This window comes from Pristis pectinata, chromosome 14, assembly GCF_009764475.1.
Source record: "Pristis pectinata isolate sPriPec2 chromosome 14, sPriPec2.1.pri, whole genome shotgun sequence".
NCBI classification, from domain to species: Eukaryota; Metazoa; Chordata; class Chondrichthyes; order Rhinopristiformes; family Pristidae; genus Pristis; species Pristis pectinata.
The window spans coordinates 48,263,416-48,287,053 of NC_067418.1; the positions used below are offsets into that span (position 1 = coordinate 48,263,416).

At 53.0% G+C, this 23,638-nt stretch overlaps 1 protein-coding gene across 1 annotated transcript; it reads left to right on the forward strand.

The window, feature by feature from the left end:
• The first annotated feature begins 3,921 nt into the window (after nucleotides 1-3,921).
• pex16 (peroxisomal biogenesis factor 16) lies at nucleotides 3,922-20,271 on the forward strand. Its single transcript, XM_052029102.1, has 11 exons — nucleotides 3,922-4,079; nucleotides 5,423-5,458; nucleotides 10,035-10,111; nucleotides 12,372-12,505; nucleotides 12,652-12,761; nucleotides 13,252-13,344; nucleotides 15,685-15,831; nucleotides 16,154-16,226; nucleotides 16,496-16,615; nucleotides 16,977-17,041; nucleotides 17,301-20,271. Exons 1-11 carry the CDS (start codon nucleotides 3,956-3,958, stop codon nucleotides 17,357-17,359), a joined length of 1,038 nt encoding a protein of 345 aa, XP_051885062.1. The 5' UTR covers nucleotides 3,922-3,955; the 3' UTR covers nucleotides 17,360-20,271.
• The last annotated feature ends 3,367 nt before the right edge of the window (nucleotides 20,272-23,638 follow it).

The window sequence follows — 23,638 nt, forward strand, 5'->3', positions numbered from 1 at the left end:
TTATTTGGGATGACACTGTTAATCACGGTCACTGCATTATTTGGGGTGCAACCGTGTTATTCGGGTCACTGCATTATTTGGTATGAATCCATGTTATTTGGGGTCACTGCATTATTCAGGGTCACACCGCGTTATTCACGGCCACTGCTTTATTCGGGCTGACACCGTGTTATTGGGGGTCACTGCATTATTCAGGGGACACCAAGTTATTTGGGGCCACTGCTTTATTCAAGGTGGCACCACATTATTCAGGTCACTGCTTTATTCAGGGGACACAGAGTTATTTGGGGCCACTGCTTTATTCGGGCTGACACCATGTTATTCGGGGTCTCTGCATTATTCAGGGTCACACTGTGTTATTCAGGGTCACTGCATTATTTGGGGTAACAGCGTGTTATTTGGGGTCTCTGCATTATTCAGGGTCACACTGTGTTATTCGGGGTCACTGCATTATTTGGGGTAACACTGTTATTCGGGATCACTGCATTGTTCAGGCTGACACCACGTTATTCGGGGTCACTGCATTATTCAGGGTCACACTGTGTTATTCAGGGTCACTGCATTATTTGGGGTAACAGCGTGTTATTTGGGGTCTCTGCATTATTCAGGGTCACACTGTGTTATTCGGGGTCACTGCATTATTTGGGGTAACACTGTGTTATTCGGGATCACTGCATTGTTCAGGCTGACACCACGTTATTCGGGGTCACTGCAATATTCAGTGCGACATGGTGTTATTCAGGGTCACTGCGTTACTTGGGGTGACACTGCATTATTCGGGGTCACTGCATTATTCGGAGGGACACCATGTTATTCGGGGTCACTATTATTCAGGGTCACACTGTGTTATTTGGAGTCACTGCATTATTGGGGGTGACACCGTGTTATTCGGGGTCACTGCATTATTCAGGGTCACACCGTGTTATTTGGGGTCACTGCATTATTTGGGGTCACTGCATTATTTGGGGTCACATTGTGTTATTCGGGTTCAATCCATTATTCAGGGTCACACTGTGTTATTCGGGGTCAATGCATTATTTGGGGGGACACTGTGTTAATCAGAGTCACTGCATTATTTGGGGTGGCCCCATGTTATTCAGGGTCACTGCATTATTCAGGGTGACTACATTATTTGGGGTCACTGCATTATTCAGGGTCACACTGTGTTATTCGGGGTCTGCATTATTTGGGGTGATACCTCGTTATTTGGGGTCACTGCAGTATTCCGGGTCAAACTGTGTTATTCAGGGTTTACTGTATTATTTGGAGTGACACCATGTTAATCGGGGTCAGTGCATTATTGAGGGTCACACCGTGTTATTTGGGGTCACTGCATTATTCAGGGCGTCAACGTGTTATTCTGGGTCACTGCATTGCTTGGGTTGACACTGCATTACTTGGGGACACTGCATTATTTAGGATGACACAGTGTTATTTGGGGTTAGTGAATTATTTGGGGTGAATCAGTGTTATTCAGGGTCATTGCATTATTTGGGGTGAATCCGTGTTATTTGGGGTCACTGCATTATTTGGGGTGACAACATGATATTTGGGGTCACTGCATTATTCAGGGTGACATCGTGTTATTCGGGGTCACTGCATTATTCGGGGTTACACTGTTATATTTGGTGTCACTGCATTATTCAGGGTGGCACCGCGTTATTTGGGGTCACTCCGTTATTCGGGGTGACAACAAGGTATTTGGGTTCACTGCATTATTCAGGGTCACACCGTGTTATTCAGGGTCACTGCATTACTTGCAGGTGACACGAGGTCACTGCAGTATTTAAGGTTACACTGATATTCGAGGTCACTGCATTATTCAGGTTGACTCCATGTTATTCGGGGTCACTGCATTTTTTGGGGTGACACTGCATTTTTTGGGGTCTCTGCATTATTCAGGGTCACACTGTGCTATTCGGGGTAGGTGTATTATTTGGGGTTACACCACATTATTTGAGGTCACTGCAATATTCAGGGTCAAACTTTGTTGTTCGGGGTCACTGCATTATTTAGAGTGACACCACGTTATTCGGGGTCACTGCATTATTCAGGGTGACTCTGTGTCATTCAGGGTCACTGCATTATTCAGAGTCACACTGTGTTATTTGGGGTCCCTACATTATTCAGGGTGACACTGTGTTATTCGGAGTCACTACATTACTTGGGGTGACACCGCATTATTCGGGGTCACTGCATTATTCAGGGTGACTCCATGGTATTCGGGGTTGCTGCTTTATTCGGATTGAAACTGCGTTATTCGGGGTCACTGAATTGTTTGGGGTGAATCCGTGTTATTTGGCGTCTGTACATTATTCAGGGTGACACCGTGCTATTCGGGGTCACATTGTGTTATTCGGGTTCACTGCAGTATTCAGGGTCACACTGTGTTATTCGGGGTCACTGCAGTATTCAGGGTCACACCATATTATTTAGGTTCACTGCATTACTTGGTGTGAATCCGTGTTATTGGGGTAGCTGCTTTATTCAGGCTGGCACCGTGTTATTGGGGGTCATTGCATTATTCAGGGGGACACCGTGTTATTCGGGGTCACTATTATTCAGGGTCACACCATTTTATTTAGGGTCACTGCATTATTTGGGGTGAATCCGTGTTATTTGGGGTCACTGTATTTTTCATGGTGACACTGCATTATTTGGGGTCACTACATTATTTGGGGTGACACCGTGTTATGTGGGGTCACTGCATTATTCAGGGTGACACTGCGTTATTCGGGGTCACTATTATTCAGGGTGACATCGTGTTATTCAGGGTCACTGCATTATTCAGGTGACACCACATTATTCGGGGTCACTGCATTATTCAGGGTGACACCGTGTTATTTGGTTCAAGGTATTATTTGGGGTGACACCGTGCTATTCGGGGTCACTGCATTATTTGGTGTGATACCACGTTATTCGGGGTCACTGCATTATTCCGGGTGACACCGTGTTACTCAGGATCAGTGCATTATTTAGGGTCACACCGCGTTATTTGAGGTCACTGCAGTATTCAGGGTCAAACTGTGTTATTCGGGGTCACTGCATTATTCAGGGTGACACCGTGTTAATCAGGGTCACTGCATTATTTGGGGGTGACACCACGTTATTCAGGGTCTCTGCATTATTCAGGGTGACACCGTGCTATTCGTGGTCACTGCACTATTCGGGGTGACACCGCGTTATTCGGGGTCAGTGCATTATTGAGGGCCACACCGTGTTATTCGGGGTCACTGTGTTATTCGGGGTCACTGCATTATTTAGGGTCTCACCGTATTATTCGGGGTCACTGCATTACTTGCAGGTGACACTGCATTATTTGAGGTCACTGTAGTATTCAGGGTGACACCGTGTTATTCGGGGTCACTGCCTTATTCAGGGTGACACCGTGTTATTCGGTGTCAGTGCAGTACTTGGCATGACACCCTGTTATTCGGGGTCACTGTAGTATTTGGGGTCACTCCGTGTTATTTAGGGTCGCTGCATTATTCTGGGTCCCACCGTTTTATTTGGGTCACTGCATTTTTTAGGGTCACTGCGTGATATTCGGGATTACTATATTATTTAGGGTCACACCGCGTTATTCGGGGTCACTGCAGTACTCAGGCTGTTGCTGCATTATTTGGGGGTCACACTGCCGTGTTTGGGGTCAGGTCGTGTTACTCGGCGTCACCCCGCACCGTTCATAGAGCCTCACCACGAAACAGCGCGGAACCCCGACCCTTCGGGCCATCCCGCCGCTGCTGGCCGCACCCGCACCCCGTGACCTGCAGGGTCCGGGTCACGTGACGCAGCCCCGCTACACGCTCCAGTGCCGCCGGTTGCTCCGGGTGACCCACTGAGTCACGTGATGAAAATAGGGATTCGTTATTGGTCAGATCCTCCTGCGGGTCCCGCCCCTTCCCCGTCCTCCGCCAATGGGGGACGTGGGCGGGCTCAGTGGCTCGGAAGCCCGATGGAGGCGCTGGTGGCGGCGATGCGGCGGCTGCTGCGGCGGTACCGGGACTTCGTGCTGGGGAGCCCGGCGGGGGCGGCGCAGCTGGAGGGCGGCGTGCGGACCGCCTCCTACCTCATCGCCGGTCCGTCCGCCCTCCCCTCCCCCTCCTCCCGTTCCTCCCTCCTCCCCCTCTCCCCTCCCCCTCCCCCCTCCCCTTCCCTCCCCTCCCCCTCTCCCCTCCCTCTCCCCTCCCCCTCCCCTCCCCTCCCCCTCTCCCCTCCCCCTCCCCTCCCCCTTCCCCCCTCCCCTCCCCCTTCCCCCTCCCCTCCTTCCCCCCTCCCCCCCTTCCCCCCTCCCCCCCTTCCCCCCTTCCCCCCTCCCCTCCTTCCCCCCTCCCCCCCTTCCCCCCTCCCCCTCCTTCCCCTCCCCCTCCTTCCCCTCCCCCTCCCCCTCCCCCCTCCCCCTCCCCCCTCCCCTCCCCCTCCCCTCCCCTCCCCCTCCTTCCCCTCCTCCCCTCCCCCTTCCCCCCTCCTTCCCCCCTCCCCCTCCCCCTCCCCTCCCCCTCCCCTCCTCCCCCTCCCCTCCCCCTCCCCTCCCCCTCCCCTCCTCCCCCTCCCCTCCTCCCCTTCCCCTTCCCCCTCCTTCCCCCCCTCCTGTTCCCCACTCCTTCCCCCCTCCCCCTCCCCTCCTCTCCCCTCCCCTCCTCTCCCCTCCCCTCCTCTCCCCTCCCCTCCCCTCCCCTCCCCTCCCCTCCTCTCCCCTCCCCTCCTCCCCCCTCCCCTCCCCCTCCCCTCCTCTCCCCTCCCCTCCCCCTCCTCCTTCCCCCCTTTCCCTTCCCCCCCCTCCCCTTCCCCCCTCCTCCTCCCCACTCCCTTCCTCCCCCTCTCCCCTCTGCAACCTCCCCCTGCACCCCCCTCCTCTGCACCCTCCTACCCGCACCCTCCCCCATCTCCGTCCTCCCCCCCTCTCTCTCACCCCTCCCTTCCCCTCCCCTCCCGTCTCCGCCTGCACCGTCCCCCCTCCCTCCTCTACCCTGCCCTCCCTCTGCATCCTCCCCCCCCCCGCACCCTACCCCCTCCCCTCCCTCCCCCCTCTTCCCCAGCAGCCCCCCTCCCCCCTCTATGGACCCTCTCTCCGGACCCTCCTCCCCCTCCCTCTGGACCTCCCCATCCCTCTGCACACCGCCTCCCCCTGCCCTCTTCCCCCCCCCTCCCCATGCATCCTTTCTCTCCCTGCCCCCCCCCCCCCCCCCCCCCCCGATACTGGAATCTTACTTCCAATTATGTGAGCCCTGGGGGGAATCTAGAGCAACAGGTCACTGGGTTTCTACAAGATCATAACTGAGGCACTGAATCGCTTCGCTGTCATACAGCGAGTAAAAGTTCCCAATTCTCCACGCGGTTCTCCTGTTGGGAGGTGGTTGAGGCTTTGCTGAGTTTGGTCATTGGAAGAGTTTAAACGTCGGTGTTTTCTCTCCCTCTGCAGGCCGATTTGCTGATTCGCATGAACTCTCCGAGCTGGGTAGGTATGACAATAGATGAGTCGCAGTGCTGGAGGTTGTGAGGGAGCTTAACCCCCTTCACTAACGCCAGTAACTCTGCATTAAGTGCTGTGTCAGGGTCCAGAGTGGTGAGTGGCTCCTGCATGTTCAGCTTTTATTGACCCTCTCTGAGGAGGTGGCCTTTGGCTGCCTGCTGGAGCAGCTCCCCTCCCACAGTGCGGTTGCACCAGTTCCCACCCTGTGACCCTGGAGCCAGAGCACCTCACGCCCCTGAGGCACAGCAGACGGCAGATGTTGGGATCTGCAGCAAAACAAGACCCAAAGCGCAGAGGAACTCTGCGGGTCGCGCAGCACCTGTGCAGGGAGAGGGATAGCTGATGTTTCGGGACGAGACGCTGCATCGGGACCAAGAGCATGAAGAGGAGACAGCCAGTGTAAAGAGGTGGGGGAGGGGTGGGAGTAGGGAGGGTAATGGGGTGGATAGGTGGGGGGACAGGTAGATGGGTGGGGTGGGTAGGTGTGGGGGTGGGGGGGGTGGGTAGGGTGGCTGAGGGTGGGGGAGGGGTGGGGTGGGTATGTGGGAGGGGCGGGGGGTGCAGGTTGGATGGATGGGGAGGGGGGTGGGTGGTGGGGGAGGAGGTGGGGGGGTGCAGGTTGGATGGATGGGGAGGGGGGTGGGTAGGGTGGGGGAGGGGGTGGGGTGGGTAGGTGGGAGGGGCGGGGGGTGCAGGTTGGATGGATGGGGGAGGGTGGTGCGGGGTGCAGGTTGGATGGATGGGGAGGGGGTGGGTGGTGGGGTGGGTAGGTGGGAGGGGTGGGGGGTGCAGGTTGGGTGGATGGGGAGGGGGGTGGGTGGTGGGGGAGGGGGTGGGGTGGGTAGGTGGGAGGGGCGGGGGGTGCAGGTTGGATGGATGGGGAGGGGGGTGGGTAGGTGGGAGGGGTGGGGGGTGCAGGTTGGGTGGATGGGGAGGGGGGTGGGTGGTGGGGGAGGGGGTGGGGTGGGTAGGTGGGGGGTGCAGGTTGGGTGGATGGGGAGGGGGGTGGGGGGTGGGGTGGGTAGGTGGGAGGGGCGGGGGGTGCAGGTTGGATGGATGGGGAGGGGGGTGGGTGGTGGGGGAGGGGGTGGGTAGGTGGGAGGGGCGGGGGGTGCAGGTTGGATGGATGGGGAGGGGGGTAGGTGTGGGGGAGGGGGGTGGGTGGTGGGGGAGGGGGTGGGGTGGGTAGGTGGGTGGGGTGGGGGGTGCAGATTGGGTGGATGGGGAGGGGGGTGGATGGGGAGGGGGGTGGGTGGGAGGGGAGGGGATGGGGAGGGGGGTGGGTGGGAGGGGAGGGGATGGGGAGGGGGGTGGGTGGGAGGGGAGGGGGTGGGGTGGGTAGGTGGGAGGGGTGGGGGAACGGGGCTGGGTGTGGGGGGTAGGTGTGGGGGAGGGGGGTGGGGGGAGGTTAAAGGGGCTGGCAGGCGATAGGTGGAAACAGGTCAGGAGAGGTTGATTGGCCGACGGAGTTGGCGGTGGGGACAAGGGTGGTCGCAGCGGCAGGCTGGGAGGCAATCAGCAGAGGCAGCAAAGGGCTGCAGACGATGGAAGCGGAGAGCAGGGGAAGATGGAGCGTGGAATCGAGTGAGGGGGGTGGGGAGGGCGTAGAGCAATGCGGGGAGGGGCTGGGAGACCCGGTGTGATGTGATGGGAAATCAAGGGTTTGGAAAGAAGGGGATGCGCGAGGGGTCCTGGGTGGATCAGAGGTGGGGGTGGGGGGTGGTGGTGGGAGGAGCGGGTTACATGACGTTGGAGAATTCAGTGTCCGTGCCGTCGGTTTGCAGACTGCCTAGTGGTGCTGTTCCTCTAGTTTGTGTTTGGCCTCACCCTGGCAGTGGAGGAGGCCCAGGACAGACAGGTCGCTGAGTTTTGCCGTTGGGAAGGCATGAGACTAGCCCGGTTGGTGGGGTTGGAAACTGTGCGTTGATGTCGATGCACTGAAAACCAGAAACAGAAGGCGGGAAATGACTGAGTTGGGAGGGGAGGGGAGGGGCAGAGGGGAGTATACAAGGGTGGAAAACGTCAGAAAGGGAATCTGACTTTCCTGGATGGGCTGTACCAAAATCACAGGCAGTTCAGTCAGCAGGGCAGTTGAGGGAGCTGAAAGCTTTGATATATGCGGAGATGTATTTCAGCTCGTACTGAAACACGGCTGAAAGCGGGGCCAGAAGGACGGTTTAAGGTTACATAGGACATTACAGTACAGGCCCTTTGGCCCACAATGTTGTGCCAACATTTTATCCTGCTCTGAGATCTACCTAACCCTTCCCTCCCACATAGCCCCCCATTTCTCTATCATTCATGTGTCTGTCTAAGAGTCTCTTAAATGTCCCTAATGTATCTGCCCCCACAACCTCTGCCGGCAGTGCGTTCCACGCACCCATAACTCTGTGTAAAAAAAAAACCTACCCTGACATCCCCCTTATACCTTCCTCCAATCACCTTAAAATTATGTACCCTCATCTTAGCTATTGTTGCCCTGGGTTACAGGTTTTTCCGCTGAGAGCAAGGGTGATTCTTGTAGCTTAGGAAAACGAGGGGTGATTTATTTGAGCGTGTAAGATACGAAGGAGGCATTGAGAGAGTAGATGCCATTGAGTTGGGAGAATTTCAAAAGAGTAGACGCGGTTGCAAGATAAGGGGACAATCGTTTTAAAACTAAGGTGTGTAGGAATTTCTTCTTGAAGGGGTGGGTGGGGAGTGAATCTCTGCAATACCCTGCAGAGTTGTGGAGGTTAGATCAGGAGAACTGAGGGCTGTGAAGAACTGGCTGTAAAGCATGAGCAAACGCTTCAACAGAAAATGCTGGAGATGCTCAGCAAATCAGGCAGCCACTGTGAATGTTTCTGGTCTGACACCCTTTATCAGAACTGCGAAGGAGATTTAAAGAGCTAATTTGAAGTTGCAGAGAAGGTGGTGTGGGGGATGGCGAGGATAAAGGGAATGTCTGTGATAGGATGAGACCAGGTCAAGGAGGTTGACGGGTCAATTACAGGTGATCGTGCTGTGTTTCCTGAGTTATGTGTTGCTAACAGCAGGGCTGTGGGATGTGCCCAGCGGGTCAGGCTGTAATAATGGAGTGAGAAACACTGAGCCACCGTCATAGTGTTGGGAAGGCTGAAAGGTGCTGAGGTGGGAGACAAAGTGTTGTTCCTCGAGCTTGTGTCGAACCTCGCACAGTGCAGGAGGCTGTGGACTTGTCAACATCCACTAGTTTTCTCTTGTCTGCTAGTTACAACCTCTCATAGATCTGTTGATTGCGAGTTCCTTCCATGAATCCATTATTGACTCTGCCCAAGCCCATTACTGTTTCCCCAGTGACATGTTACCACTTCCTTAACACAGTCTAGCATCTCCCTGACTACCGATGTTGGCCTGACTGCTCTGTGATCCCTCCTTAAGTGGTGAGGTTACACTTGCTACCTTCCAATCTGTGGGACCCACTCCAGACAGTGTAGGAGCTTGGACAGTGACAACCATGTGCCCGCTACCTCTGTCACTACCTGGACACCTTGGGCTGAGAGTCCTCGGCTCCTGCAAATTTGTCAGTTTTCTGTCCTGTTGCTTTCTCCAGTTCTGTTTATCTAATGTTCCCTCTCACATTAACTAACTCCCTTAACATCCCCTCTTGTCCTGTTCTCCATAATTTCTGTCCTGGCCTCCGTAATCTTAAACAGTCTCGAGTCAGGGCCAGGCTCTGCTCACTTGTGACCCGAGGAAGGGATATAGTCATTGAAGAAGCGGCTGAAGGTGGTTTGATTGAGGACTTTGCCCGGAGGATGTTATGTAACCCTGATTTGTCTGCATTTCTGAAACGAACTAAGCATCTCCCTCCCTCTCGAACATGATGTTACGCTAAAAGGTGAACTTTTGATCTCCCAATCTACCTCCCCGTGGCCCTTGCACCTTATTTGTCTACCAGCACTGCACTTTCTCTATGACTGCAACAATTCATTCTGTTTTCTTTTTACTACCTCAATGTATTTGTGTATGGAGTGATCTGTCTGGGTGCATGCAAAAAAGCTTTTCCCTGTATCTCGGTACATGTGGCAATAATAAACCAATGTAGATAGTGCTGTGGGAGAACATGAAGTGATGGTGTGCGCCATAACATATTAGTTGCAATGCTTGCCCATCTGCAGGCGAAATGTTACAACCAAGCTCACTACAGTTCTCACTTAATACCCACATGCGTGCCTTTTCTGCAAGCTGTTCTCCTTATGTGTCATATGTGGGAACTCTAACACAGCTTAGTCTCCCTCATCACTTGAGATGCAGTTAGTGTGATTAATTAGAGAGTACACCTCCATCTTCAATTGCAGTGGATGGATCATCAAAGTAAGTGGTGTATGTGTGAGAGGCAGGGGCGTTCCTGAAGCTCACTGTGAGCCCAGTGATACGAATCCTAATCTTGGGTCTCCCTGGGGTAGAAGACGGGTCACTGATGGCCCCAGGCCTTTGGCCACTTGATGGTTTGCCTCCCACGGTCGGCGCAATGACGGTTGTGAGTGTCTGTTGTTGCCGTGGTGGCTGATGATTGAAGCTCTTGTCTGTTTGGCAGTGTATTCGGTATCGAACCTGCTGGTGCTGTTGAACGATGGGATATTGCGGAAGGGGATATCTCAGTCGCTGCTGATGGTAAGTGGTCCACAGCTGTGCTGTAAGGAGAGGGAGTACCCACAGCAGGGTGATTTAATGTGGGTCTTTGCTGAAAAGTGTGCTGATCACAACCTTCCAAAGCTCTCTTGTTAATGTGTACATTTTTTGGATCCTTTGACTGAATTCCAGGTAATAACGTATGTTAAGTGACGGCATTACCCACCGAGGTGCTGTGGGGCGGTTGGTGCACCCTCACTGACGCCTGGTCTGGCCGGTGCTGCCCCTCTGCTCAGGGTGGACACGTTTGAGGTGGCTGGAGCCCTGCACCAACGGTGACCCGTTCCTTCACTGCCGGGATCTGGGTGTCGCCGGCAATGCCCGCTCTTATTCGCCCCCCCAGGAAGGCCTGTCGCCTTGAACTGCCATAGTCCCTCTGGTGAAGGTGCTGTTGGCGAGGGGGTTCCTGGATTCGGATCCCACAGCAGTGAAGGACTGGTGATGTATTTTTTTTTACGTTAGATAAGATTTCTTTATTAGTCACGTGTACATTGAAACACAGTGAAATACATCTTTTGCGTAGAGTGTTCTGGGGGCAGCCCGCAAGTGTCGCCACACTTCCGGCGCCAACATAACACGCCCACAACTTGCTAACCCGTACATCTTTGGCATGTGGGAAGGAACCGGAGCACCCGGAGGAAACTCACGCAGACACAGGGAGAACCTACAAACTCCTTACAGACAGCGGCCGGAATTGAACCTGGGTCGCTGGCACTGTGATAGCGTTACGCTAACTGCTACACTACCGTGCCTGCCCCAGGGGAACACACAGCGGGTGGCATTCCCATGCACCTGCTGCCCCTGTCCTATTCAACGTGGATTTCTGGATTCCTGGTCCTTGAGCTGCCTGCGGGGTCGGCACTGGGTTTGTGTGCTGTTGCTAGGGTGGCATTGGTTGCTGTCGATGGCCCTGGTCCTGGCGCCGGTACTTAACACTCACCATGTCCCTACACTGCCGATCTCGCAGCTCGGAGCCCTGATGCTGCTGTCTGCCGGCCCACTGGCACTCGGGGGGGCCCAGGACTGGTGTTGTGGTCATCAAGTTGTATAGCACAGAAGCAGGCCCTTCGGCCCAACTCGTCCTTACTGACCAGGTTATGAGCTAGTCCCATTTTGCCTGTGTTTGGCCTACATCACCTTTCCTATCCATGTACCTGTCCAAATATCTTTTAAACATTGTAATTGTACCCGCCTCTACCACTTCCTCTGGCAGCCCGTTCCACACACCCACCACCCTCTGTGTGGGAAAAATTTGACCCTCAGGTCCCCTTTAAATCTTTCCCATCAGGTAGAAGATACAGGAGCCTGAGGGCACCGTACCACCAGGCTCAAGGACAGCTTCTATCCCATGGTGATAAAACTATTGAAAGGTTCCCTTATACGACGAGATGGACTCTTGACCTCACAATCTACCTTGTTTGACCTTGCACCTTATTGTCTACCTGCACTGCACTTCCCTGTAGCTGTTACACTTTACTCTATATTCTGTTATTGTTTTTAACCTGTACTACCTCAATGCACTGTGTAATGAATTGACCTGTACGATCGGTATGCAGGACAAGTTTTTCACTGTACCTCAGTACAAGTGACAATAATAAACCAATTCCAATAGTTTTAGATTCCCTGACTTTGGGGGGGAAAAGACTGTGCGCATTCACCCTACCTGCGCCCCTCATGATTTTATATACCTCCACAAAGTCACCCCTCAGCCTCCGCTCCAGAGAAGAAACAAAATCCTAGCCTATCCAGTCTCTCCTTATAACCCGAGCCCCGCCAGTCCCGCTAACAGCCTTGTGAATCTTTGCTGCACCTTCTCCAGCTCAGTGACACCCTTCCTGTAGCAGGGTGGCCAGAACTGCAGGCACATTCCAAGTGCGGTCTCACCGACATCCTATCCAGTTGTGACGTGATATCCCAACTCCTGTACTCAGCACCCCGTCCAATGAGGGTGCCACTGGCCAGCCTTCCAGGCAGTGCTTGGGCTGTGTTGCTGTGCCTGGTGTTTAGAGCACCTGGAGCAGGGGGAGAAGAGCCAGTGTTCAGGATGTGTGGGGGGGATGTGGTGCTGTGGTGGGGCAGTACCCAGGGCGCAGCTGCCGTGGGCACTGGCTGGGTTCCGGGGGTGGGGGGGGCGGGGTGGTGGGGGTGTGGTGGTTTCTGACGCTGGGACAGGCTGTGGCAGTTTGTACTCGGTGCTGTGCTGGGGTCCTGACCCGGTGTCCCCATCTTCCTCCCCTTGCAGCCTGTCCCCCAGCAGCGGCTGATGACCTGGCTGACAGTGCTGGAACACGTGGAGGTCTTCACGGAGATGTGCTCGGCCAAGCTGTGGGGCGAGGGCAGCCGCTGGCTCGTCATTGTCCTCATCCAGCTGTGCAAGTAAGTGACCACCTGCGGGCGGGTGGGCTGGCTCGCTCTGTCCGGGGCGCCCACTCCCCCCCGACCGAGCCTCCTTTCCTGACCCCCAACCCCCACTAATCCCTCATCCTGCCGTTAACCCACTGTGGTGTCCTCCCGCGTTACAGAGCGATCCTCAGAGTCCTGCTGCTGCTCTGGTACAAGGCCGGAATCCAGGCATGCCCGCCCATCGCTCCGCTTGACAGGGAGAGACGTGTGTGCAGGGAGGGCGGTGACGGTGAGGCACTGGGGTGCAAGGGAGAGACGGTGGGGGGGGGGGTGGGGGTGGGGGGGTGCAGGGGAAACTGATGGGGAGTGGCAGACCGGAGCGGTGAGGGAAACGGGGAGGTAGGGGAGCGGGTGTGAGGAAGGGTCAGGTCGGGCTGCATTGCGATGAAGGCGGGCATGGTTAGCGCGACGCTATTACAGCGCCAGCGACCCGGGTTCAATTCCAGCCACTGCCTGTAAAGAGTTTGTACATTCTCCCCGTGCGTCTGCGTGGGTTTCCTCCGGGTGCTCCGGTTTCCTCCCACATTCCAAAGACATACGGGTTAGCAAGTTGTGGGCGTGCTATGTTGGTGCTAGAAGCGTGGCGACACTTGCGGGCTGCCCCCGGAACACTCTACGCAAAAGATGCATTTCACTGTGTGTTTCCATGTACATGTGACTAATAAAGAAATATCATCCCTCTCCTGCCCCCCCCCTGTAACTGTGTGCTCTGGTTACAGCACGACCCAGCAGTGAAGCTGAAGAGTCCCAGTGCTCTTGCGCCACCTTCGTCGGGCATCGTTCTCGGAGGGTAGTCCGGACCCTTGACCGCAGTGAGTCACCCCCACCATTGCTTCTGGTGTTATGAACCCCTTCCCCACTGTGAAGGCAGCCCTGGCTCTGTGCAATCCCTCTCCTCGCAGACACTGGGGTTCCATTCCCGCCCCGGAGACACCACTGCTGAGTTGTGTGGAGTGCTCCTCTTGTCAGGAGGGTCATCTCCCCAGTGAGACTCAGCAATGCTGCTTGACAGGGGAGATGTTTGGCCGGATCACGAGGAAAACAGCTCTGCTCTTAAGGAGAGTCCCTCGTGTTCCCCCTCAGTGTAGAGAGGTGAGCTGCTCGTTGTCACCCTGCTACCTGTGGGACCCACCTGACCAATCTTGCTGCTGTTTTAAGTCTCCACTGTTTGAGAGTACTTTGACACAGGGTAACTTTCCCTTTGTAGAGATGTCATGGGCTTTTCCATATCCCTTGGTGCTGACAAAGTATTCCACTTTGCCAGTGCAGTGTTCCCTTGGTACTGCACTGTTGTCAAGGATCCACTGTCCTCTGGCACAGAGGGAGGCCATCCTGGCCAACAGCCCCATGCTAGCCATATTGGACAAATTCCACATCCAACACCCCACCAAGCAGAAATGGGTCCTCCTCATCCAGAGCCCCTCCCGCTCCCAAATCTCGTTCCTTGCGCCACACGACTCCAGTGTAATGGTGAAGCCTCTGTGCTAACTTCCAGACACTTGAATCCTCGATACAAGATTTCGGGAACACGAGTTTGAAAGCCATCACGGCAGCCGGGGAAGTTAAATTCAAGTCATTGGAATTTACCACAGTGGTGGTGTCTGTGATGACCTGAACCTCTTTGGTTCACTCCAGTCCTTCAGGGAACATAATATGTTGATCGGGACCAGTCTTTTACCTGCTACCACTTTCTCATATGAGCCCAATTCCCCTAATGTGTTTAGTATCCTAGAATCTCTGGATCTTGATGGTGAACGTACTCGGTGACTGAGTCTCCACGTGCAGCGACAATTCCAAAGATCCGCCACCCTCTGGGTGAAGAAATTTCTCATCTCCGTTCTTACCTCTGGTTCTAAACATTCCAGTCCAGACACCGTCCCTGCATCTACCTTGCCAAGTCTTGTTTCGGTGAATTACCTGTCATTCTCATAAAGAGTGCAGGCCCAGTCTGTGTACTCCCTCATAGGACAGTTCAGTCCCATGTCAAGAGCCAGTTTGGTGAACTTTCAATGCGTTCTTTCTGCCACTGGTATATTCTTCCTTGGATCGTGAGATAGGCCCGCTCCAAGTGCCATGTTCCCAGGGACCTTCATACTTTCAGAAAGATATCTTTATCCCAGTAAATGTTTTCCTTTCTGTTTGCCAGCTGTGTTGCTGTACCTGCCTGTTGACTTTGGGTTGTGTGTAAAAGGGCACCCAGGAGCTCCTGAACATGTTAATCTCTCACCATTAACAAAATAATGTTTCTCAGTTTTTCTACCAAAGTGGATGGCTTCACTTTTCCCCCACACTGATTTTCCACGTGTTACGTCCTTGCCCATTCGCTTAACCTGTCCATATCCCCTCCTTGAGCCTCTTCTGTTATAGTTTGTGCTGCCGCCTGGTTTTATATCATCAGAAACTTTGGATATATGGGCAGGCACGGTAGCGTAGCGGTTAGCGTAACGCTTTACAGCGCCAGCGGCCGGGGTTCAATGCCAGCCGCTGCCTGTAAGGAGTTTGTACATTCTCCCCGTGTGTCTGTGTGGGTTTCCTCCGGGTGCTCCGGTTTCCTCCCACATTCCAAAGACGTACAGGTTAGGAAGCTGTGGGCGTGCTATGTTGGCGCTGGAAGCGCGGCGACACTTGTGGGCTGCCCCCAGAACACTCTACGCAAAAGATGCATCTCACTGTGTGTTTCGGTGTACGTGTGACTAATAAAGATACCTCATTTCATATATATTGCTCTCGGTTCCCTTGTTGATATAGATTGTGGACAGCTGAGGCTTCATCACTGGTCCCTTCGGCAACCCAGGCAGACTCTCAAACCAGAAATAGCCTGTTTATTCCACTCTGCTCGATAACCTATCTTCAGGCCAGTATCTTATCCCGATCCCGGGATATTCATGGGGGAGACGGCTAGGTTTGTTTATAAACCCCTTGTGAGACAGCTTACTGAAGGTCCAACTACTGGGACCTCTGGCTGTTCTGCAGTACAATCTGCTGCTAGTGGAAGCCGCTCAAGAGCATGTAACCTGCAAAACGACTTGTGTTTTGCACAAGTATGCGAATAAATGGAGGGGATACCTGTCGGTAAAACCCTGTCCACTCCCTACGAAGACCAGGCTTGAAGGCGTTGTATAGAGCATAACCTGTGGCCTCCTTATTTTTAGCTCCGACGCTGTATTTCCGTCATTGGGGAGTTCCTCAGGAGGAGAGACGCCGGAGTTTGGACGGGAGGTCCCAGCACCCTCCGATGGCCCTTGGCAAGCAGGAGACGGTGGCGGAGTCGCTGTACATAGCCCGACCTTTGGTGCACCGTATCCTATAGAGTAACCGTGACCTTCCTCGGGAGCAGGAGAGGCCGACGGCCTGTTGGTCTGAGCACTGGAACAGTGCCTGGTCACTGAGCTGCTTTTGACTTCCAAGGGAATGGGGTCGATACCCCTTGGATGAGGAACCGGATGGGCCATTCAGGGAGTAGAGCCAGGCACTGGGGTACAGGAGCAGGCTGTCTGGCTCCTCGAACTGTACAATGAAGCAGTGGGAGCCGTTCAGCAGTTTGCAGGAAGTAGCCTTCTTCTCCCTGAATATCCCAGGATTCTGGTCAAATCTGTTAAATTCCTTAACTGTGTGTGCCAGTTGTGACTTTGTGTATCTGGGGACGGAGATCGTGGAAGCCATGGCTAGTGTCAGCAATCCTGGATATTGCAAGGTGGGTCATCGAGCCACGTGTGGTAGCTTTTCTGTTGCTCGAGATAGCAGCGCGCTTCCCGGTTACTGGGGCAGAGTTACACTGACACCAGCGCACTGTTCTCATGGAGCAGAGTTATACCACTGTCAGCACACCTGCCTGTTCACAGGGTTAAATTGACAGTAATGCCCCACTGTGTTCCGAGGGTGGGACGGCACACTGAACCCGGTGCGTTGATCTGTTGTACCTCGCTCATCGCCCGTTGCCCAGCCATGTGTCCTTCCCTGCAGCTTGAGTTTACTGAAAGACGCCAAGGCAATGACGGCTGAAGAGCGAGCCGAGCTTCGCCGGAGGACCTTCATGCTGCTGTACTACCTGTTGCGGTCGCCTTTCTACGACCGATACTCAGAGTGAGTTGGATTGTTGCTGGGTGTTGCTTCCGTTACTCGTGGGTTACACAGGCCCCTGTCCTAGGTAATGCACGTATCTGAGAGAGGGCTGCATGACAGGCTGTCCGTCCAAGAGGGAGTGTTGAGACGGTTTGTCCCAGGGCCTATTCCCACAGAAGTGAGTGTTGATGGAGCGATGGGTCTCCAGCACATCGGATCCTTCGAGTTGGGAGGGCGATTGAGGGTCCGTGATGTGCTCTTTTTTTTAATGGGAGGTCGGTTCATTCTTGGCTGTGGGTGGACGAGGTTCGAGCTCCTGCCCTCGGGTGTCTCATCTTCTGCTCTCCTTCTCTTCCCCAACCACTCCCCCCCACCCCCTTAGGGCCATGATCCTGTTTCTGCTGCGTCTGCTTGCCGATCACATCCCTGGAGTAGGATTGGTGGCTCGTAAGTATAGTCGGTGTTTGTGGTATCTGCCTCCCCCACCCCTGCAGGTTGGGGCTTGGAGAAGACATTGGGTGGGTGGGGCCCTCGAGAGGGATCAAGGTCCCTAAGAAGCTAAAAGCCCTGGAGGGTTTGGAGGGTTGGGGAGCTGATTAGATTCTTGGTTGTACAGGGACCACGATGGAGAAGCGGCGGGGGGGCCGAGGACCTCTGTGACGATGACCCACCCCAGCTCCAAAACTCTCCCTGCTTTCTTTTCCAGGTCCGCTGATGGATTATTTACCAGTGTGGCAGAAGGTTTACTTTTACAATTGGGGCTAAGCAGCCACGAGACGCTGAAAACGATATTGTACTCTTCATAAACATCTTGTGCTTTAAAAAAAAGCATCCTGTGCCCACCTTCAGAGGATCCTCTGTAACGGTGTCTCGTCCTGCGACCGTGGGGGGGAATGAGCTGGCTCTGGGACTCGGTGACTGCCGCAGGGTCAGGTTATCGCTCATGGTCTGACGACGACTCTGTTGGAGACCAGGTCAAATGCAACCAGAAGCTCAACAGTTGGACTATTAACTGTGTGGCAGAGATGAGGACGCCGTGTGTCCTTGTGACGGAGACTGCAGTCCGTGACTGCCCTTCGGGAACCCGCTCAGCACGACAACAGCTTGCCTCTTAGTTCCAGTAATAACTCCACAAGGGAGACAAACTCAGGGCTAAAAGCTGTCGGAGACCCTTAAAATTGTGCCGATGACCAGCTCGCATTTGCAGAGTCACAGGATGGAGACCATTTGTCCCATTTGAGTTTGTACTGGCCGTGTGTAACAGTAGCCCCACCAGTCCCTCTCCCGTTGAATGCTACAATTGAATCTGTCTTCTGGGCCGTGCAAGTCCAGGCCCTAACCACTCGCTGTGTGACGCCCAAAGTTTTCCTCAATTCACTTTAGGTTACTTCATTCTGGCCCCCAGAATGGCCCACACTTCTCTGGTGATGGCTGAACCAGTGTTATAAATGTTCACCATGGTTTGCGGAATTTGCTTCTAACCACTTTCCCAACCAGCCTGGTGGTGCAAAGGAACCTGGCTTGCAGTCTGCATTAACTAGACCTGCGGTCAGAGTATAGCGTCGAGCGGCTCTGGGGCAGCTGCAGAATTATGCGTGAAGACGAGTTAACCAGCTTGTATCCAAGACCAGGTCTCTACCTCTTTCCTCCAAGTTGCACATTAAACCCCCCCACGTCGCTCAACAGGTTTGTGGTCATCTGCCCGAATACTTTGTGGCTCAAGGTCAATTTTTTTGTTCCTTACAAATGGCCTTGGGGCAGTAACTTTAAAGAACATCCTATAAAGAGAATCTACTGCATCATTGTGAATCAGACCCCAGGCTCTTATTTTGACTACATGTACCTATGAGGATAGTCAGGCCATCGGATCTATCTTGGTCTAGAGGGTCCTGTCCGTGGTCTGTCCAACCAGCTCACAGTCTGGGTATACCCACATGAGGGGCTCAGCTGGTGGCCTGACGCTGGCTGTCCGTGGGCACTACTGCTGTTCCTTCTGTTCTGAGCTTGCAGCTTCAGTGATGGTCAGATTGAGAGTTAGTGCCCATCGTTCGATCACGGTCAGATTGTGTGCTGGTCACTCGGGGAGTTAAATGTGATCATTACTGCCCGAGGGAATAGTACCATATACCTGAGAAACCGGCCCAAGATCCTGAGAGTAGCGGTGAGAACGTGTACTGGGCTCCCTAATAGTCTGATGGGACCATGTCACAATTGTAAGAAGGAATGGGGTCACAGTATTGACAGTCAGTGCCCCGAGTATTCAACATGCACCCTGGCCCCTCTTCACAATATGACCATAACTGCTTGAAGCAACTATTCCCAATCTGACAGATTGTCTGCAGGGACTGGTTGACAATCTGACCCTAGAGACTCCTGCTTACAATCAGATTATAGCTGTGGGGCCCAGCTCACAGTGACTCGAACTGTCTGACAGAGCCAGCTCAAAATCTGATCACAGCTATAAATACCTGGAGGGTCCAATGCACAATCAGACCGGCAGTCTGTAGGGGCCACCTCTCAATCTGACGGACTGTATGGCATAGACATCTCACAATCTGACCTTGCCTGCCTGAGAGATCAGCACACAATCTGACTGTAATTGTATGATGGGACTGTAGATACAAGCTCAGAACATCCACCGTTTATCAGGGCCATGGCTGACCTTCTACCTCAGTGCTACTTTCCTCCATATCCCTTGATTCCCTTAACATGCAGAAATCCCTGGACTTGGACTTGGTGACAGATCTGCCTCCTCTCCGTGGGCAGAGACTTCCAAAGAGTCCACTGTCCTCCGCATGATGACCTAACCTCAGTCCTGAATGACTGGCCCCTTATTTCTGAGACTCTGCCCCCAAGTGTTCTAGAGCCCTCGGCCAGGGGAGGCACCTTCCTGGCACCTGGCCTGTGGAACCCTGTAACAAATCTGTAAAATGTCAATGAGATCAAATCTTATTCTTCTGAATCCCAGGGAGTACAGAGCCAGTCTGCTCTATCCTGATACAGCAAATCTGCCACCCCTGGAAACAGTCTGGTAAATCTTCACTGCAGTCCCTTTAATGGGATCCTTGGGGATGGAGACCAAAACTACACGTTCTCCAGACATGGTTCCACCAAGGTCCTGTATAATAGAAAGGTGTATTTACTTTGGGACTCAAATACTCAGAATAAAGGCCAACAAACCATTTGCTTCCCCAGTTGCTTGCTGCATGTTAGCTTTTGGGACCTTAAACCTTCAACCAATCTCTGACCACTTTGAAAAAGAATTACTCTGTTTTTTCTGTTCTGTGCACCAAAGTGGATGACCTTACATTTTTCCACATCCTGCCGTGCTCTCACCCACTTACTCATATCCCCTTGAAGCCTCTCTGTATCCTGCTCTTCTGGACTCACAATCCCACTTAGTGCAGCATCCTCAGTGAACTTGGATCTATGACGTTTGATCCCCACACCCAAATCACAGACTCGGATTGTGAATAGCTGGGGCCACAAGCACCCATCCTCGCAGTGCCCCACCAGCCAACCTGGGGGAGACCTATCTATTCCCCCACTTTGGTGTCTTGTCCGTTGACCAGTTCTGTGTGCTCTGACCTGTGTGATGGACCTTGCAGAAAGCCTTTGAGAATCCTGCTCTTGTGACACACTACTCATGTTGCTGCCCTGAGGAGGGGCTGTGGCCTCAGACACGGTGAACCCAGTGTGCAGATGCCCACACCCAGCCCCTCAGCCTCTGCCCCCCCCTCCCCTCGGTGCGAGAACGTGTGTTTGTGAGCGTTTTCACGCGTGGATGTGTGAGAGTGTCAGTTTGAATTAGGCCCTTTCCACAGGTCTACAGATCTCACCCTGACATCTGCTCAAACTGTGAAATATCTGCACTGTTCCTTCACATTTTGACATTTGCCACTGTGTCCAGGTACTCTTTCTCACAGAGTTACACAGCAAGGAAACAGGCCCTTCTGCCCAACATCTCTGCTACCTGAGTTAGTCCCATTTGGCCCATATCCCTCTAGACCTTTCCTATCCACATACCTGTCCAAGTGTCTTTCAAGTGTCATAATCATACCTACGGCTTCCTTTGGCAGCTTGTTCCACACACCCATCACTCTCAGTATGAAAAACTTGCCCCTCAGATCCCCTTTAAATCTTTCCCCTCTCACCTTAAATCTATGCCCTCTGGTTTTAGATTCCCCGGCTCTAGGGGAGAAAAAGACTGACCTTATCCACGCCCGTCATGATTTTATAAACCTCTATAAGGTCACCCCACAGCTTCCTATGCTCCAGGGAAAACACCCCTGTCAAATCTCCTGGTCCCCTGAAGTACGGGACCAGTCACCGGACGCCCACAGCATTTGTGACCTTTCAGTCATAAAAACAGACCATGCTGGAAACGCTTGACAAGTGGAGGCAGTATCCCTGCAGAGAGAAACTGTCACCATTTCGGTCTGAGACCATCAGAACTGGGAAAGAGAGATGCAAGTTAGTTTTCAGTGGCAGAGGCATCATAAAACATCACGGGTCCTGTCTTACAGCAACGGTCTGGGTGGAAACCTCTCCAATGTTTTCCTGAAAGTGTTTACGGCCAATTTTGGGGATTTTTTTTTGCAGGAGGAACTTGTGTGTAGCACTGATCACACTACAGGTCCAGCAACCACAAAGCCCAATTTCTGGACATAAACAGTAAGAAATTAATGGATACTGTTAATAAAGGAGAGCTAACTGTCAGGATGGGCACACTGTGCTCCCAGTCCCACTGACTTGCTCCCTGGCTGAGTATCACACCTTGGCTGAGTACCGCTCCCTGGCTCGGACCAGCAGCATCTTGAAATTAACACCCTCCCCTCCTGGGTCAAGTCCCTCATCTGCTCTGGCTCATGCCTGCCTAAACCAGCCACCACCCATTTGGCATCAAACTCCTGAGCTGCTCTAAGCCAGAACCCAAAACCTTCAGGGGAGTTACACCTGGTCAGAAGCCAACATACAGAGTAGGTTCCTCGGCTTCAGTGCAGGGCTCTAGGCTCCAGGTCAATGGAAATGGAAGAAGTCAATTAGAAAGATGTAGATTAAACAACCGGGAAAAATGACAGCAAATAAAACATGTCATTAGGGGAACTGGTGACTCTGCAGCTGGGGTAGTGGGTACAGTATTAGTCTCCTAAATTAAGGAGAGATGGTAATGCATTGGCAGTAGAAGAGAGAAGACCTACCAGACTATTATCTCCCCACAGCCTGTCCACCATCTACATGTCTCAAGTCAGGAGTGCGATGGGACGTTCTCCACTTGCCTGGGTGAGTGCAGCTTCAACAACACTCGAGGAGCTCGACACCACACAGGACAGAGCAGCCCGCTCGATGGGCACCCCAACCGCACCCATTCACTCACCCCACCACCGACACAGTTTGTACCATCTACAGGACGCACTGCAGCAACTCACCGAGACTCCTCAGACAGCACCTTCCAAATCCTCTACCAGCTTGAAGGACTCTATCTATGCCTCTCATAATTCCATATACTCTGTTAGGTCAACCCTGCTTCCCCCTACAGGAGGCCCGGCCTCAAGAAGGCAACATCCATCATCAAAGATCCCCACCATCCGGGCCATTCCATCTTCTCGCAGCTCCCATCGGGCAGGAGGTACAGAAGCCTGAAGTCCTCACGCCACCAGGTTCAAGAACAGCTACTTCCCTTCAACCATTCTGTTCTTGAACAAACCTGTACAACCTTATTCGCTACAGTTCAGGAACACTATGACCACTTTGCACAAAAATTGACTTTTTTTTGTTCTAATTGTGTTCTTTCTTATAGAAATTGTGTACAATTTATGTTTTTCTTGTGAAAGCTGCTTATCTGATGCTATGTGCCTGTGATGCTGCTGCAAGTAAGTTTTTCATTGCACCTGTGCACACATGGACTTGTGCATGTGACAATAAACTCAACTTTGACTTAACAATAATTTCAGGTAAACAATTCTACCTAATTAACTGGGAAAACTGGCAGGTTAGCAGGTTATTGGTAGGTGCTGCTTGATGGCACGGTCAAAGGCAGCTCCCACTGCATTTGTGATGGTTAAGGATAGACTGAACGAGAATTAGCCAGATTGGATCAGTCCCTGCCTTTTGTGAGCAGTGCTGGGCAATATTCCACATTGTCCAGTAGATGCCAGTGTTGAATGCAAGAAACCAGAAATAGCTGGAGGAAGAGTCCTTTGAGCCTGCCCTACCATTTGTCGAGATCACGGCTCTGCACCATCCCCACGGTCTAGCAGTGAACGCAGTGACCGAGCTTCCACAGTCCTCCAGATTAGAGAATCACAAAGATTTACCACTGTCTACATGAAGTGATTTCCCCTGGTCCCTGGCCCCAAGCTCCCCCAGCCAGGGGAAAACACCCTCTCTGCATCCAGCCTTGTAAGAATTTTGTGTGTTGCCTCGCATCCTTTTAAACGCCACGGAATACACTGTGATTGCACTGGGACGGCTTGGCTAGATATGCAGCAAGATTTGGAGCACAGGTGCCCAGTATGGTGGTCCATGCTGTCACGGACACGGTAGACCTGTGAAGGCAAAGCAAGTTTTTCCCTCGTGGACAAAGTTTCAAGGGTGTATGAAGCTGAGCCAGTGTGCAGGTGCAATGTAATGGGGGAAAAAATGTGGAGTTATTTCCTTTGATGCAAACAGCAGAATATTTTTCTTTAAATAGAGATCAGCTAATGTTGATGTTCAAAGGTTGACGTCCTTCTACATAAAGCACTGAAGGTTAATGCGTGGGTGAAGCAAACAAGTAGGAAAATAATGGAGCAATACACAAAAGGTGCTGGGGGATCTGCTGAAGTAATTAACTAATAATCTTGTAATTAAGGGGTATGGGGGAGGGGGAAGAGTGATCATAATGTGATAGCAGATTAACATCGATCTGAAACCAGGGTCTAAAATGTAAACACAGCAATCGAGAGTTGATGAGGAATATTGGGAAGCTACAATAACAGGTCTGACAGTAAGTTACAAATATATAATCAATTTACAAAGTTCTTCAGCGGCTGGCGGGACAGA